Source organism: Daldinia decipiens (genome assembly GCF_022478715.1).
Source record: "Daldinia decipiens strain CBS 113046 unplaced genomic scaffold F4813scaffold_14, whole genome shotgun sequence".
Classification (NCBI taxonomy): Eukaryota; Fungi; Ascomycota; class Sordariomycetes; order Xylariales; family Hypoxylaceae; genus Daldinia; species Daldinia decipiens.
In genome coordinates, this window is record NW_026054557.1 from 141897 (window position 1) to 159689 (window position 17793).

Sequence of the window (17793 nt, forward strand, 5' to 3'; positions counted from 1 at the left end):
GTAGTATTTAGATTACGTGAAGACTGCTTTATTTGGGAGAATTCCGCAAAATGCCATTACTAAAGACTCAGGATATATTATGTGAGTATAGGTGGTAGCTACATCAATTTCAAAGTTTAGACGTTTTATGGTTACATTCAATTCGTTATACTAACTACCTGTCAATAAGCTCATACTTTTAATTCAAACCATAACTTCGTGCTTATTTGTAAGCTGTGTTCTTCATCTCGGCCTTCGCAATGAACTTCGCCATGCGCCTAAATGCTTTTTGTCAGTCATCGCCTCATGATGCCGTGAGATAAGACAATGCACCGCTTTTATCAATGGGTCATTACTTGCAGGGCATTATATAATACATTATGTAGAAAACTTGTCATTGAGACCAGAGTACCTGCAACCAACCTTGAGTGACCTCTTCTCGGTATCTTGGCATCTAAATTTGATACCTAAAGCGTACATCTTCTTAATTGGACACTGCAGTTTTTCCTCGCCCCACAGATCTAGAAACTTCTTCAATCTTCCCAATACCAAGACATATGTATAGGAAATGCTTACTTGATATGCTAGGAACGACAAGGCGATTCGATAGCTGAAATAAAGACCACTCACGAGTAAGGACGAAACATGCATCCAATATAGCAATCGGTTAATCTAGATTTCGAAGATCTCATAAGGCACCGAGTCATAGTGAGTTAAGTAATAATTAAGGCATTAGATGATAAATGGTCGATGCGGTTAACGGCTATTGTTTTACTTTAGAAATCTACAAGGAGTTAAGATGTACAAATCAATTGTTAGCAGATGCATACGATGGCTGATTTATCGTGTGTTATCGTAGTGGTATGATATTAGGGGTGGGGTTTCAAAAAAAAAAAAAAAAAAAAGTGGCGTTGAATGGTGTTGCAACTAATAGGACCCCTAGGTATGTACAGGGTAAGGTGACCTGTAAATAATTAAGCTACCTAACTGTTACATATATGCAAAGAGATTGGCTGCTTACCTATATACCTAGGTACCTAGGTAGGTATCCAGGTATCTATATGCATCTAAACTGCAGTGCAGGATGACATTCCTTTCGACAATCAGTCTTCCTGCAAGCTGACAGTACCTTAATAATCTGACAACGTCAAGACGCGCACAGGGGTCAGAAGTACATATAGACCTTGTGATGCCACGTTGTGGCAACTTGTGAACTTTGTTTTATAATCCATTTGTATCATATGTAGTTAACAATTGTATAAGTTATTTTCAATTGTTCATATTTAATCAAATATTAAGCAGGTAAAGTACCTTAGGTACCTAACCTACTTCTTAACCTATTGAGAAGACCAATCTTATCTGCTTCAGAATGTTACATGTATTAATTGATCTGCTCTAGGTACATATTTCCTTGCATGTACCTATGTATATTCCGTACTAAATCTGTAAGTCCATAATCTGCCGCATATTGCAGCGCCAATGCGGCTCTTCCGTGCGCCAAGGCTTCAAACCGAAAGATGATGCCCTATAGGGATTAGTATACTTATCTGCGCCAAGCATTCTTTTGACGAAAGATGGTTCCGAATGAGGACTAGAGTCGGTGTCTGGAGATATCGGATATATAACGGATTATATTTCTAATTGTTGACCGATTATAAGTACATGACACAAGAGTCACTCTTGAAATTCCATACTTTGTCGACAATTAATTCCTCAATTCTTCCCTTAGCTTTGCTTGTCCATAGCCAGTCAAGATGAAGTCCAACGCGGATATTGAGTCTCAGGCCCCGACTGTGCTTGACGACTCGAGCGATCGCAAATCAGAAAAGTTCGAGAACGGCTCACCCGAGAATGGATATACTTCGGATCCGACGTCAGAGCAAGCCGAGAGCACGCCTCCTTCTGGCCCTGACCCAAACGCGTTCCCAGATGGAGGGTTTGAGGCATGGTTCTGCATTGCTGGTGGATTCTGTACAGTTTTCTCCAGTTTTGGTTGGGTGAATTGTAGGGTGCCAATGCTTATGAAGACTAAGATCTAATATAATATATAATATAACATATCGCTGACTAAGATAATAGGTATTGGTGTTTTCCAGGACTATTATCAAGCCAATCAACTCGCAGCGTATACGCCTAGCGACGTAGCATGGATACCAGCAGCAGAATCATTCATGCTCTTCTTCCTCGTGGGACCATCATAGCACGCCCTTTTCGTTTGCTCCATTGCTAATCGTTTCACAGGGTTTAATTTCTGGCAAAGTAGCTGACAACTATGGCCCACGATGGCCGCTGCTTTTTGGATCCATTCTGCATGTTTTGGGAATGATGATGATCTCGATATCTAAAGAGTACTACCAATTCTTCCTTGCCCAGGCCATATGCAGTGGAATTGGAACCAGTTTTCTATTTTATCCCAGTGAGTAATATCTGCATAACCGCGAGGGCGGAACCTGTAGTTAACATCGCTTAGCTATTGCTGCGGCCGGAACCTGGTTCAAGAGACACCGAGCGTTAGCATTCGGTATTATGGTCTCTGGATCTAGTCTTGGCGGCGTAGTACTTCCAATTATGGTCCAACACTTGATTGTCGAGGTCGGCTTTGGATGGGCTATGCGTAGTGTTGCCTTCTTAATCCTGGGACTTTTGATCTTCGGCAACATTGCGATCAAGTCTCGTCTCCCTCCTGTTCGAAAGCCCTTTACTATTAAGGAATATTTTGTTCCTTTTACCGAGTTACCGTTCCTACTTCTCGCTATCGGTTCATTCTTCGTCTACTTCGGTGCTTTCCTCCCGTTCAACTTCATTATTGTTGAGGCGAAGGAAACAGGCATGTCGGCCGATCTCGCCAACTATCTTGTTCCAATCATTAATGCGGCAAGTATTTTCGGAAGAATCTTCCCAGCTCATCTTGGAGACGTATATGGAGTTTTCAACGTCTGCATCATCTTCACACTTTTCTCTGGAATCATCACCCTTGCTCTGTGGCTACCAGCCGCCTCGGTTGCTCCAATTATCGTCTTTGCCGTGCTGTACGGATTTGCTTCAGGATTAACGCTGGCCATCATCCCCGCATTGGTGGCCTCCATATCTGATATCCAGAAGTTGGGCTTCCGAGTTGGCACATTGTATGCTTTCTCCTCATTCGGTGCCCTATTCGGCAGCCCTATCGCCGGAGCTATTGTGACTGCCCAGGACGGCGCTTATTCTGGTCTCAAGATCTTTGGTGGTGTGTCACTGCTTGTGGTAAGTATATCTAACGGAAGCAAATAATAACCACATGCAGATTGCTAACGTTCGTAGGGTGGTGCGGCCATTATTATCTCACGTGTTATATTGGTAGGTCCTGGACTGTTGGTTAAGAAATAAGGGCTATGTTCAGATCTGCATAGGTTAGATAAGGGATATTTCGAGTAGTCTCCATAAAAAATGGAGATGTAAGGGAGACCTAAGAAACATTTATTTTACTACATTAAAGCGACATGTATCCAACTAGAGCATGATAATAAAGCTTAGGTAAGGTAAAGGGCTATGTCCTCGACTACTAGAAGAGCACAATTTTTGCTTAATGAATTCAAGATTAGGATATGTTCAATCAGAAGGCAATAAACTGCGGATACCTTGTTTTGTGAGGAAGGCCTCATTGTTGTCTAAGCCAATAACATTTTATCTATTGTTGTTCCCTTTTAGCACTCGAGGGCATAGCATTGATCAGTGAATAAGGAAGTAGATCAAGGGTATAGTTGTCCGCATTACGCAAGTTTTGTTTGTATAAGTGGTCTAATGGAGTCGAATCCTGTTCAAAGGAACCATTGTCTCCATTTATGTGGCAGGAGTCATACCGAGATGCTCGAACTACATTAGATACTTTGGGTAATTATTTCAGATAACACGACTCATAAAATAATGTGGCTTTATAATATATTTGTCTCTTCATCGTACACTTTATAATATATTAAGTAATGAATGAATTATTTATTTTTCGTCTTTTATTACTTTATTATCGTTGCATTTTCTTTACGCAAACCTTTCAATGATACATATACCCAGGTAGTACACGAGGCTTACCGGGATTTGCTTATGAGGCTAGTAGGGATCTTCAATAAAGCCATGTCCCACATAGCCTATAGTACTAGGCAGGGGCAGGGAGTCCGGATAGATGACAAATAATGCACGTACAATACATAAGTCACCTAATAAGTGCCTAGGCACGCCTAATTGCACGCAAGCGTCCCTGTGCACCAAGGTTGTTCCATTTATGCGAAGTCTAAAACGACGTACATATCACTTCAAACTACAAGTTCTATCACAATTTATCTCCGAAGTTTAACTTATTATCACCGATGTGATGCTAGCACGTTTTTATTTACTTACTAAGTTATACACTTGACTATTTCGAGCTAAGATATGCATAACAAGATGATCGCATCTAAAATTTAAAATATGTTCAGTATGGCGTAGATTTTAGAATATTCAGGCTACATCTATGTACATCAATTCGTTGCAAAAACTATCTTATAGCAACCCCTTGATGCTATCCACAACACCCACAACGGATTCCTTGAATGTCCTGTACTTCAAACCAAGAACCTCGATACTCTTTCTGTTGTCGTACCCATTCACCCCCGTGGCGGGTCTCTCGCCAGGCTTTAAGGCCTCGCCAACTGGCATCTTGTCCTTATACTCGGGATATTCTTCGCCTATAATCTGAGCGGCTTCGGCATTGCTGTAGTTTCCTGCAGTAACTAGGAAACGCTGGCCTGCTGCCTCCGGTTTCTCCAAAGCTCGGACGTGCGCCAAGGCTAGGTCTCGCACGTCCACGAAGAGATAGTTGACTGTAGGAGGGCAAGGGGTTGTGGGGCTTCCTCTGAGTAGGCTCACGAACCGAGCATTGCTAGTATTAATCGAGTCAAGGGAGGAGAGTGCGTGAATGACAGGGCCATAGACCATGGGTGGGTTGATAGTGGTGAGGGCAAAACCAGGCTTTTCATCCTTGACAAAATCCCAGGCTGCCTTCTCGGAGAAGGTCTTGCTTGCTAGGTAAGCGAATGGGGCACTTGAATAGGCTTGCTCCTCGGTGATTGGGTTCCAATCTACTTCGCTGTAGACATGTGTCAACGGCTTGCCGTAGTCGACCATAGCCGCGTACGAAGAAGTGATAACCACGCGCTTCACCGTGGGGGCATGGGCCTTGATGGCCTTAAGGATACCAGTCGTACCATTAATAGCCGTGCTGATAAGTTGATGAATTTCATCACGTGTTTTGGCGTTGAAGTGATAGGGGCTAGCACAATGAACAGCTGCGTCGAACGGTGGGTCCGATACTACAGCCGAATCAAAGGCTATCCGATACTATATCAGTATATTGCCTATAGTACTTATTCGGGAAAGAAGTAACATACCTCCAGGCTTCTCGATATCTTCGACGACGACGTAGTCGAGTTTATCTTTGCCATATTGCTTGTGTGAGTTAAGGATTTGTTGCCCTTTCTGTGCGGATCGAACAGTAGTCACAACGGAGTAGCCATGCTCTAGCAGACTCTCTAAAATGTGAGCTGCGATAAAGCCTGATCCACCAGTGAGAAGTACACGAGTCATCTTTGCGTCGATATGAAGTGTGGTTTCTAGTTTCTTCCGACCTGATGCTCTGATAGGTAAAGGCTTTTAAAATACTCGAGGAGGGGAAGACGGTAACATCTTGCCGGTCTATCATCCTTCTCTTGACGGAAACATGATGCGACTACGGCGCGTAGGAAGCCGTAAGGATGAGACTTGCTTACGAAACTAAGATGTGGATTCTACATTACCCAGTACGCTGCCCAGTAGCATTGACCGAAACTTGACGATAATGCAGGTGCTTAGCGTAGGATCACGTCTTACAATGCATAGTAATATTAAGAGGTAGTATCCACATATACCTGTAACCAAAGGGATTGACTTCGAGTGATCCCCACCCCGCTTAATAAAAGTTATAAACGTAATTGAGGCTGATCTCAAAGTTCGACAATGGTGAAGTCTTTATCCCAGTGTTCCTATTCAAGTACCAGGATTATAGATTCGTGTTTATGACTCTGTGTAAGCAATATATTTGACGTGTAGAATTGAGATAATATACGGAATAATTAATACCTAAACTAAATATCTTATTTAGGTACTCTGCTAAGCATTATACTACCAGACGGCTCCGGCCCGCTCCGTATTCCGATTTACGTTCGAACGAATTGGGCGTAAGCACTATAAAAACCGGGATGCTCGTCCTTTAGATGCAAACTACCGGGTGTCACATCAAGTTAGCCACGCAACTAACAAATGTGTCAAGCTTTGCATTCCGTATTGGCGCTTCGATAGCCGTGGGGGTGCCGAAATGGCGTACATGATACCCCTACCGAGAACGGGGAAAAGCGAAGGATTCACAGTATCTAGGATCGAGCGAACTAATATGCCCAAGGTTGATGATAGAAGAGCCCGCCAAGACCCAATGGGCTCACCAACTTAAACGGGGAGCCCGGGTGCTCACGAACCCGACCTATCTGGACATGTAAGTAGCTTAGCTAAGTTGAAAAAGAGGCTGAGAATCCATAATACGGAATAGCAAGCCGGGGCGACGGGCACACCAATGTGACACCAGGTACATTTTCAAAAGATCCATGTTGCAAGCTGAGACTGTGGCCGTGGCCGTGGCCGGTGACATCGGCATGGGAGGAACCGGAGGATGAGGACAAGGTGGCAAAAGCCGCATCTGTATAATCGTGGATAGGAACAAGGATTGCAATATAAGCTTTGGGAAGGATTTGACACGATATTACGAAACAGAGATCTGCGAAACATACCACGATCACTGTCGCAGTTACAAAGCTCGACCGGACGGCATTTTCCGTTTAAGATACCTAAACCATCGCAGGAACAAGGACAAAGTCTCAACGTTATAACTAGAGATCGACTAGGAAGATAGGCCCAATAGGAATCCTACGCGGCAGGGAGGGCTTGATTCTGCAGATACGGAATAGACGTCGGTACATTAATGTATCAGATAATGTACGTGGGTGGAAATATTCGGAATAATTAGTATGCAGTCCCGTTCGATCCCTACAAGCTTCCCATTCCACACTATACTAACTGATTACGAAGCTATACTAGCATATCGAATGTGATGGAATGAAGGTGGTTCGATCACCGTTGAGGCTAAGGAAATTAATTACGTATAGCTTGGCGATGAGACATGTGAGATGTTATACTCGTAACGTAATACCTATAATGCCTCTATGAACCTAAGTATGACATAAGCTTAGCAACTACAGGTAGGTAGTTATCAAACAGGGAGTCTTATAATTGTAATATTTAGATAAGAAATATGCAAATATAATTTAAATAAGTATCATATTATCATTAATAACTTACCGGTTAATAATACAGAACGTCTATGTAAGGTGAGAATTTTGATATAATACAATTAGTCAGAAAGGAATACGTAATAACCCGAATAGCCGATGTTACCATCAAGCTTACTGTTTTCGCTGGTATAAGTGAGGTTTCTTAATAAGCTATAAGCAGCCGATTCCGAGTTTCGAATCACACGGGGATATGGAAGCTGCTGTAGATAATCTTTCCGAAGTGCCCACTAGGTAATGCCTGTAAGATGCGTAACCCGTTTATATTAGCACATCAAGACTTAACTGAGACTTAGTTTATACTCTTTCAGGAATGTAACTATAAGCTCAACCAATTAGACTTGATGACAAAAGCACCTGCAGCCGCAGCCAAGCATCGGGACGATGGGATATTTTGTTGCTGATTCTGACATCACGTCCAAGACTAGCTCAACCATAATGACTTGTTAAAAGGATAGGATCATGCAAGTCTTCTAGGCCTTATTGTTGCAGCTTAAGTTTCCCAAAAGTGTTGCGTTCCCCTGCCGATCTGCACGAGGGATGGACCTATGAGGTAGTTGTCCGTGCAAATGTTATCACCTTCAGCCTCGCAACACAATGCGATATCGCAAGAAGGAAGGCATATAGGCAGACGAGTCTCGGTCTGTCTTGATTATAAAAAGGTCGAGGGGGCTAATTATACTCAGGTTTTCTAGTTTTTGATTCATTGTCTTCATTAACTTTCCAACAGAATCCGCCCTATAGAACAGGACGAGCGGACTGATATATCTCACGCCTTGCTTTGAATCACTGTCTTCATTCACTTCTAACACACAACTTGTCGAGTTATCGTTCAAACTGACAGCACCGGCGCAATGAGTCAACCAACAGGACGCTACATTGAGCCCGTGGCCATCTGCGGAATGGCCATGCGCCTTCCAGGCGGTGTTAAGACTCCCGAAGACTATTGGGATGTATTGTACCATGGCAAGGACCAAAGATCCCCGGTACCCATCTCCCGTTACAACATTAAGGGATTCAACAGCGATATGGGCAAGACGAATACCGTCTATCAAGATCATGCCTACTTCCTGGAAGATGACCTAGCTGCCTTTGACGCTGGTCTATTCACAATGACTAGGAACGAACTAGAAAAGGCTGACCCGCAACAACGGCTACTCCTGCTCGTTGTTCGTGAGTGTCTGGAGAGTGCGGGTGTCACTGACTACCGGGGCAGTCTTACAGGCTTCTTCGTTGGCACATTTTCAGAGGATTGGTTACAGACACAATCCAAAGAAGAAATGCACCCTACTGGGTATGTTCTTACAGGCCATCTCGACCCGATGCTAGCAAATCGGGTTGCCTTCGAGTATGATCTTCGTGGCCCTGCGTAAGTCGACCATTTACCCAAGATAGACCGGCCAGTTGCTAACAATATTATAAAGCTTTGTCATCAAGACAGCATGTTCCTCCTCCATGATTGCGCTTCATAATGCGGTTCGATCTGTTCAGAACCGTGACTGCAATGCCGCAATTGTGTCTGGATCCAACCTGAACATGACACCCATAACCACCGCTTCCATGACACAGGAAGGAATTATGTCCCCTGAAGGTTCGTGCAAGACTTTCGACGCACGTGCTGATGGGTATGGACGTGGTGAAGCAGTGAATGCTATCTATATTAAGCCGCTATCTGATGCTATCCGAGACGGTAACCCAATCAGGGCAGTCATCCGGAACACTGGTGTCAACCAGGATGGCCAAAGTACTGGTCTATTCGCTACCAGTATTGTGGCTCAAGAGGCACTGATGAGGAAGGCATATGTCGACGCGGGTCTGGACCCGGCTGAGACTGCTATGGTTGAGGTAAGAATCTGCTATTTATTACTTAATACTACTTTACTTTATAGTGATCTGACTAACATGTCTCTTTGCCTAGTGTCACGGAACCGGAACCCCAGTAGGAGACCCCGTAGAAGCGATATCGGTTGGAAATGTCTTTGGCCAACCCAACGGTATCTATATTGGGTCTGTCAAGCCTAACCTTGGTCACTCGGAGGCCTCGGCGGGTATCTCGAGCTTGATGAAGGCTGTCTTGGCCTTAGAACACAAGATTATCCCTCCTAATATCAAGTTCGAGGTTCCTAACCCCAGAAGTGAGCCTTCCCCTCTACGCTATCACTGAAGACTTACTCTAACATATTCATAGTTCCCTTCGAGGAAAAGAAGATTTCCATTCCTGTGAAGCCTATGCCTTGGCCTAAAGGAAAGGCGTACAGAATCAGTGTTAACTCCTTTGGTATCGGCGGTACCAATGCCCACGTAAGTTTACCCCCCTAATACAACTCCACTTATACTCACAAATATCTAGGTTATCGTCGAATCCGCAGAGCAATACCTCAAGGATTTCACCAAGTCTCGGTTCGGAGCCGAGCTTGCTGTTATTTCCGCTAACTCTCAGGATTCCCTGAAGACTGGAATTGAGAACCTCAAGCAATACGTTTCAAACAACTCCGATCGTCTGCCTGATATTGGATATACCCTTGCTCGACGCAGGGAGCATTTCAAGTGGAGATCGTTCTCGGTTATCTCTGATGCGGACGCGGCCACTTTTGCTCCCCCTACCAACAAGCCCGCTAAGAAGCCTACTGTTGTCATGGTATTCAGCGGACAAGGTGCGCAATGGCCACAGATGGGTTACGACCTGATCAACTCGTACCCCGGATTCAAGGAAGATGTGATTGCAATGGATGACATCTTACAGAGCTTAGGCGATCGCAAGCCCACATGGAGGGCCATTGAGGAGCTGAGCAAGCCCGCTGGTGAGAGTCAGCTGGGTCGTGCTGAGCTGGCCCAGCCTCTATCCACAGTTGTTCAAATTGGTATTGTTAATGCGCTGAGGCGCCTTGGTGTCCGCCCGCAGGCTGTGGTGGGACACTCCAGTGGTGAAATTGCTGCGGCCTATGCTGCGGAGGCACTTACACTACGTGAAGCTGTTACTTCAGCTTGGTATCGTGGCCACGTTTCAAAGCAGTCCACTACGCCCGGTGGAATGGCTGCCATCGGGTTGGGTGCTGAAGAGACACGAAAGCTCCTCCCTGAGCGAGTTGTCGTCGCTTGTGAAAACAGTCCTTCCAGCACAACCATCTCAGGTGACGTTGATCAGCTACAGACGGCATTGTTTAACATCAAGGCTGCTCTGCCCGATGCTTTCGCCCGCGCTCTCAAGGTGGAGATGGCTTACCACTCCCACCACATGGTAGCCTTGTCGGACGCGTACAAGTCATGCTTGAACGACGAGTTCACCAACTTCGCTCAGGACCGAGAGACACTTGAAGTACCTCTCTTCTCCAGTCTGAGGGCGAGGAAGATCACCGACGCCAAAGAATTTGGACCACAATACTGGGTCGACAACTTGACATCTCCTGTCCTTTTCAACTCTGCTGTTCAAATCATCACGGAGGAAGTTAAGAACCCTCTTTTCCTTGAAATCGGTCCTCACTCCACCCTTCAGGGACCCATTCGTGAAATTTGCGCCAGCCGCAACGCGAAGTTTGAATATGTCCCGACTATGCTGAGAAACAAGAACTCCACACAGTCTTTCCTCTCTGCAGTAGGACAGCTTTACCAGCAAGACGTCAGCGTCGACTTCGCCTCTCTGTACCCAACTGGCCAGGTTATTACCAGCCTTCCCAAATACCCCTGGTCTTTGAAGGAGACATACTGGTATGAGCCAAGAATATCCAAGGAGTGGCGTCTTCGTCCGTATGGTCACCACGAACTTCTCGGCCGCAAGGTTGCTGAAAGCACCACGCTTAACCCTTCTTGGAGATTGATACTTGTCCCTGACCACGTCCCATGGATCACCGACCACAAGGTTCGTGAAGACACCGTTGTTCCTTTTGCTGGTTACGTGGGCATCGCAGGTGAAGCTATCCGGCAATTCACCGGTGTTCAGACAGGATACGGCATCAAGAACGCCCGAGTTACCACAGCGTTAGTTCTAGGGGAGACACCAAAGGAGATCTACACCTCACTCCGACCAATCTCAGGATCTGACTACTTTGAGTTCATCATCGCATCTCACAATGGAACGACCTGGATTACTCACTGTGAAGGTTTGGTTAAGGCTATTGACAGTGAAGCACCAGCAGCTGAGCAACCACCCAAGCTTCCTCGAACAGCTGATGCGACCAGATGGTTCGACACCTTTGCCAAGGTCGGCTTTAATTATGGCCCCAAGTTCCAGCTTCTAAGCGACTTGTCTGCCTCTACAACCACTGACGCTGCAGCTGCATCGGTCAACACAACTGAGGAGATCATGAAGGGACCATTCCTCTTCCACCCCACTACTATGGATGCTTGCTTGCAGCTTTCCATCATTGCTGGGTCAAAGGGTCTGCCGCGCAACTACACCGAGCTTAAGGTGCCTACTGAGATTGAAGAGCTAGAGGTATACCGTGGAGCATCATCGATGCGAGCTGTGGCCCAGAGCACAGCCGATGGCTCAGCTATGAATGTTGATTGTGTGGCGGATGGAAAAGCTCTGCTGCGCATCCGTGGTCTCCGCTTCACGCTTCTGCCTGACGAGGATGCTGGTCCTAAGCACCACACCGACGGTGCCTATCTTGAATGGCGCCCTGACTTCGACTTCATAGATGAAGCTTCCACTCTTGTGAAGCCCCCATCTGATGAGGCTGCCACCCGCCTTTTGGAAGAGTACACTCTCCTGTCTATCCTGGATTCCGCTGAGCGTATTAAGGGCAAGACGGCCACCAACGGCCACTTCGAGAAGTACGGGAAGTGGATCTCTCTTAAGGCTGACGCTGCCGCTAGCGGCAAGTCGCCAGTTCTTGGAGACATCTCCAACTTCCTCTCCCTGTCTAGCAGCGAGAGGGCCAGCCTAATTGCTGACAAGTATGCTCAACTGAGCAAGATCCCCTCAAGGGCTCCTTATGCCGTCGCGATCGGGCAAATCCGTGACAACATTGAAGGACTGTACACTGGATCCGTGGATGCTGCACAGCTCCTGATGGAGAATGACATACTCTCCAATGTTTACACTGCTATCAACTTCGACTATGCGGGATACGTCAGCGCATTGTCAAACTCCCGGCCCGCTCTTCGAATCCTTGAGATCGGTGCCGGAGCAGGTGGTACTACCGAAACCATCCTGTCCCAGGTCGTCCAGGAAGGCAAGCTCCCTCCCTACTCGGTGTACACATACAGTGACGTTTCGCCTGGCTTCTTCCCTCAAGCCCGTGAGCGTTTCGCCAATGCACCCAACCTGGAGTACAAGGTCTTTGATGTTAGCAAGGACCCTCTTGCTCAAGGTCTCGAGGCTCACTCATACGACCTTATCCTAGCACCCTATGTTGTCCACGCAACTCCTTTCCTCAAGGAGACCTTGAAGAACATCAACGCGGTGCTGAAGCCGGATGGCCGACTTCTGCTCTCTGAGCCTGCGACCATCGGAAGCTCGCCCAACTTCATCTTCGGAACCTTCTCATCGTGGTGGTCTGGTGAGGCTGATGGCCGTGAGTGGGAACCCTTCGTTTCCAACGCCCGTTGGGACGAAGACCTCAAGTCTGCTGGATTCACTGGTGCAGACGATGTTGTATACGACGCACCTTTACCATTCCGATACTGGTCGACCATCATCACGCAGCCCAAGGCCGCTTCGAGCGAGAAGAACGCGCCTGTCGTCTTGGTCACGGAGAACAGGGAGAGCAAGCTAACCTCCGAGCTGGCTGACGGATTGTCCAAGTACGGCATTGATGTTGTCAAGAAGGGTCTATCGGAGGACATTGCCAATGAGCACCATGTTATCTTCGCTCTTGACCTAGAGCGACCATTCTTTGAGGATATTTCTTCCGAGAACTGGACCACCTTCAAGAATCTGCTCAAGAATGCCGAATCGATCTCGTCACGAAAGCTGCTCTGGCTACTCCCCCCTGCGCAGAAGAACACCAAGAACCCCAAGTCTGGTCTGTCGATTGGTCTTTTACGATCCATCCGTGCAGAGCTTGACCTGTCTCTGACCACTTTGGAGGTCGACCCGGCCGAGTCCGACCTAGCTAGCTACGTCGCCAATGTCTTCAACAAGGTTGTTGAAGAGGACCTCTCCCAGTCCTTGCTCCCTGACAGGGAGTTCTTGGTCGAGAATGGCACAATTAATGTTGGCCGATACTTACCTTTCTCCATCTCTTCCGAGGTGTCCAGAAAGGCGCAAAGTGTAAGTCTAAACCATGCTCAAGACCGAAACAGACTACTAATCATTTGATAGGGCGCTACTGGCGAACTGAGCTTCGACCCTGAAGCTTCTTATATTATCACTGGTGGTCTCGGTGGTCTCGGAAAGGCTATTTCCTCGTGGATGGCTGAACGGGGTGCTCGCTATATCACCGCGATCTCCAGGTCTGCTGGTCGCTCCGCAGAGGACAAGGCATTTATTGCTGAGCTGAAGAGCCAGGGATGTGTCCTCACTCCGGTTGCTGGACCTATCCAAGATTTCGAGCTCGTCAAGTCTGCCGTTGCGCAGTCGCCTAAGCCTGTCAAGGGTGTTATTCACTTGGCCATGGTTCTTCGGGACGCTCTTTTCCCTGAGATGACACACCAAGAGTGGACTGAGGGTCTCTCGCCTAAAGTCGATGGTGCCTGGAACCTTCACAACGCTCTGAAGGATGCATCGCTAGACTTCTTCGTTGTCACCAGTTCCATCGTCGCAACAATCAACGTCCCCGGCCAGGCTAACTACAATGCCGCCAACACTTTCTTGGAAGCTTTCACCCAGTACCGAAACGGTCAGGGTCTTGCCGCATCTGCCATTGCTGTCAGCCCTATCGACGATATTGGTGTCGTCGTTGGTAACGACAAGGCTCGTCGCAACCTCCGCTCTAACGGTCTTCAGTTCCTTACTGAGCGTGAAGTCCTTGAGTACATTCACCTCGGCATTCTGCACCGCGGCCCCTCACCCATCATCATGGGTCTTCACTCCGATACCCACTTGGAGGACTCTGGCAACCACGTGGCTTGGAAGAAGGACCGCCGCATGGGTCTTTACCACAACATTCCCAAGGAGGACAATTCCGACAGCGGCTCGGGTGAAGGCGATGGTTTCCGCGAGTTCCTTGCCACCGTCACCGCCAACCCCAGCGAGCTCGACAAGCCCGAGAGCGCCGAATTCCTCGCTCTAGAAATTGGCAAGCGCGTCTACTCATTCATGCTTAAGCCTATTGAAGAAGTTGATGTTTCCGTTAGTCTGGTCGATGTCGGACTTGACTCGCTCATGGCCGTTGAACTGCGACGTCTCTGGACCCAAATGTTCGGCACGACCATTAGCGTGCTGGAAATTATGTCCCTGGGTGCGTTGGAGAACTTCGGTAAGCTTGCGGCCCAGGGCCTAAAGCAGCGACTATTAGAAGGCTAAGGGAACCAATCAGGTGGAAAATTGTAGCGTCAAGGGTAGGTATATATAAGTTAGTTATTGGGGGGTTTTACGAAAGGAATGTACGAAAATATTACGATGGAGTATGTGCATAGGGCCGTTTAGGATCATGTAGCTGTATAACTATTACGAATCTTTTATGAATATTCGTTTTGACTTTAAATATTCTTCTCCTTTACAACTGTGAGACTGGTGCTTCTCAGCATGCCATTGAGAATAAGTATAAGTTGACTGTATTCAATCACAGTAGAATGCACTTTAAGCTAAAACTGTATAGAATTTGATATGGTATTTTAAACCTACCGACTTATACAATGGAAACTTTATATTATATACCTAGATATATGTTTGCCAAAATTCATTAAAATGCCATCGTATATTTATTCAAATTGTACTTAAATTTTATACACTAGTATATAAGGTAGCTAATATACACTGTTCTACGCGGCAAACATACCTAACAAGAGTAGAATTAAAAATTGACATGAGTACCTAAGGTTAGGTACTTATTATGCAAATCATATCGACACAGGTTTACTTGCAGTAACTTGCCCGACTGATATTGGGGTTGAGTTTTGTAAGATTGGTTCTGTTAGAAACCCTTGCCTCGACCCAAGTTGAGATCAACTTAGAAGTGTTAGGTACCTACCTACCTAGGTACCTAATGTAAACCGCGGACACACTATCATCATGCCATATATACATGTAAAACAATATCGTGTGTAAATATACAACGGTATCCCAAACCGTCTTGCTCCCAACCCCCTTTCTGTAATTAAATCAGGGATAAATGGTTCATGCAGTTGACGTAAACGTACGCAGTCTTTGAACAGCCTGCAACCGCATACCCTAAATGCCAAGTTGAATGCTAACCACGCTCCTGTATACCGGGCCCAACCTTTCCACAAACCAATGGACCGATGCGATGCAATTCCCTATTTCTGCCGTGACCCAACCGCTAACAACGCCTACCTCCTCCTGCCTTGGGGTATATGTAATAGGATGAAAATGAACCAAAAACCACAAAAGAAAATAGAGTAAACCGAAATCATGCTGCCATTGAGTTCGTCGGGGTCGTCGGGGTCGTCGGAGTCGTCGATGCCGGATTTATCGTTGAATCCGTCTGTTGTGTCTCCTTTGGCTGTGTCTTGGGTCTCCTCCGCATCCTCGGCGCGCTCTTCCTCATATTCTTGCACCGCATAGCCGTCTCTAGCGATGTTCTGTATTTGAGATGCCCAAGTTTTCTAATGCTTTCTGGACCGCTAGCATCCCTTAAACCTAGAATCTCACTGGAAGCCTGTTCGTCAGGCTGAGTGCAAATTCCTTCGTCCACCTCTAGTACCGCGTTGTTATCGTATGGTAGTGGCAAACCCCTGCGACTGGCGGGACCGGCGGACGGCGCTAGGTCGGCTGAAGAGGGCAGTCGAGGTGTTGGAATTAAAGTAACCGGTCTCGGTATATGTACATTGCATTGTTCTTCGTTCTCGATCATGTTCGCCATTAAGTCTAGCCTACGAAGGTTTGGAAACCGACTCTGAAGGCTCATCTCCGGCTGTTCCTGTTTATCTTGCGTACCAATACTAGAAGTGAAGTTCCCATCCATAATGGGATCGCCAGGTAGATTTTCCATGCTCTCGTAGTGTTGGGATGGTCTTGATTGTGATATGTACTGATCGCTCGGAGTTTCGGTAACATAACTATAACCCAACTCGTTCAAAGGCTCAGATATGTGTGGCAACGTTTGTATTTCTATTTGCATTGGCTCTGGGTTTATTGGCAAGCTGGAATTGGCCAGACAGCCTTGCGACTCCATTGCTGATGCAAGTAGCGATTCTCGCACCAACGTTTGTTTGCTCATCCTTCGAACAAGACATTCTATGCGATCGCCGTCCGAACGGGCTGGACTCGCTGCCGACATTGACATCGTAGGCGAAGAATTTTGGAATAATTTGCTTTCCGGAGACGGTGACGGGTCATCGTCATCTAGTGGGATGTCGGAGTCCATCTTCTGGTTGGAAGCGAAAGACTCGGACATGTTTCGATGGGCGAAACATCTGGAGAGTAGAAAAGCGGACAGAGATGGAGAGACGTAGGACCCTGTTTCCAGCGAAAGGGTCGCTGGGATTTAGTAAATGATACCCAAGCACGACTCGACCGATTGACGAAGCTTGATTTACCAAGAAGCCGGATCCTGCGCTAATGTAAGACCTAAGGCAAACGCCACGATGTGTTTGCGTGTCTAGCTCGTGGCCGAATGCCTACCTACATGTAGGATCCTTTTTTTCCCTTTTTATCCGATGGTATGTATAACGTAGTATAGGACTAACACTGGTGGAGTAAATACATTCATGGATAATTAGGTATGTAGTCAGTCAAAACAAAGTATAGACTTTGTTCCGAGAGACTGGGTATGACGAATATGGCGTCGGTGGTGCCCAGATGCAAAAAGATTGATCGAAACGCATACATTAAAAGTATGTATGAGGTAGGTAGGTAGCAGCGGAGGGGTGGCGAAAGCCGGGGGCGTACAACAGCTTAAGCCGGCAAGGAAATGAACCACACCCTTGGGATTCTGGGTGCATATCTAGGTTAGGTAGTATGTATGTGCACGGTATTGTACATGTGGCTGGCGATCTGCGCGGGATCATTGCCGTTTGGTTGATACACGTGCAACCCTTCCTCATACCGGGTGGCCTTGAGAAACCGCTTGACCGGGCCTAGTGTCCAAGTACCTAGATAATTAGGCTTGTTAGAGATGCACTAGCAAGCTATATCCTATATACTATCTTCAATTAGGATAGTCGACCGAACCCAAGCCTAAGTCGGGACAGTAAAGATAGTAGGGATGGCGTAACTTGCCTAATCCCACTTGGCCGGTATGAATAAATTAGTCTAGCACACTTTAGGCAGCTTAACATAGGTAGAAAACGGATCCTTGGGACAAAATGAGACCTGGGGGTTGGTAAAATTGCCTATACGAGTTTAAAGCACGTTAGTTGCACT

General features: G+C 46.6%; 4 protein-coding genes across 4 annotated transcripts; 2 read left to right on the forward strand and 2 right to left on the reverse strand.

Moving 5' to 3' along the window:
* Nucleotides 1-1605: 1605 nt before the first annotated feature.
* F4813DRAFT_357321 (major facilitator superfamily domain-containing protein) lies at nt 1606-3850 on the forward strand. Its single transcript, XM_049243105.1, has 5 exons — nt 1606-1983; nt 2059-2165; nt 2221-2395; nt 2450-3222; nt 3280-3850. Exons 1-5 carry the CDS (start codon nt 1734-1736, stop codon nt 3343-3345), a joined length of 1371 nt encoding a protein of 456 aa, XP_049100057.1. The 5' UTR covers nt 1606-1733; the 3' UTR covers nt 3346-3850.
* Nucleotides 3851-4491: 641 nt separating this feature from the next.
* Nucleotides 4492-5574, reverse strand: F4813DRAFT_380452 (3-beta hydroxysteroid dehydrogenase/isomerase family protein; the record flags this gene model as incomplete). Its single annotated transcript, XM_049245564.1, has 2 exons — nt 4492-5318; nt 5379-5574. The coding sequence occupies 2 exons, from the start codon at nt 5572-5574 to the stop codon at nt 4492-4494; spliced, it is 1023 nt and encodes a 340-aa protein (XP_049100058.1).
* Nucleotides 5575-8218: 2644 nt separating this feature from the next.
* On the forward strand, nt 8219-14785 carry F4813DRAFT_395835 (uncharacterized protein; the record flags this gene model as incomplete). The annotated part of the gene is made up of 6 exons (XM_049247753.1): nt 8219-8733; nt 8789-9209; nt 9283-9499; nt 9553-9665; nt 9715-13578; nt 13630-14785. 6 exons carry the CDS (start codon nt 8219-8221, stop codon nt 14770-14772), a joined length of 6273 nt encoding a protein of 2090 aa, XP_049100059.1. The 3' UTR covers nt 14773-14785.
* Nucleotides 14786-15315: 530 nt separating this feature from the next.
* F4813DRAFT_357327 (uncharacterized protein) lies at nt 15316-17303 on the reverse strand. Its single transcript, XM_049243106.1, has one exon. It carries the CDS (start codon nt 16823-16825, stop codon nt 15839-15841), a length of 987 nt encoding a protein of 328 aa, XP_049100060.1. The 5' UTR covers nt 16826-17303; the 3' UTR covers nt 15316-15838.
* Nucleotides 17304-17793: the final 490 nt, after the last annotated feature.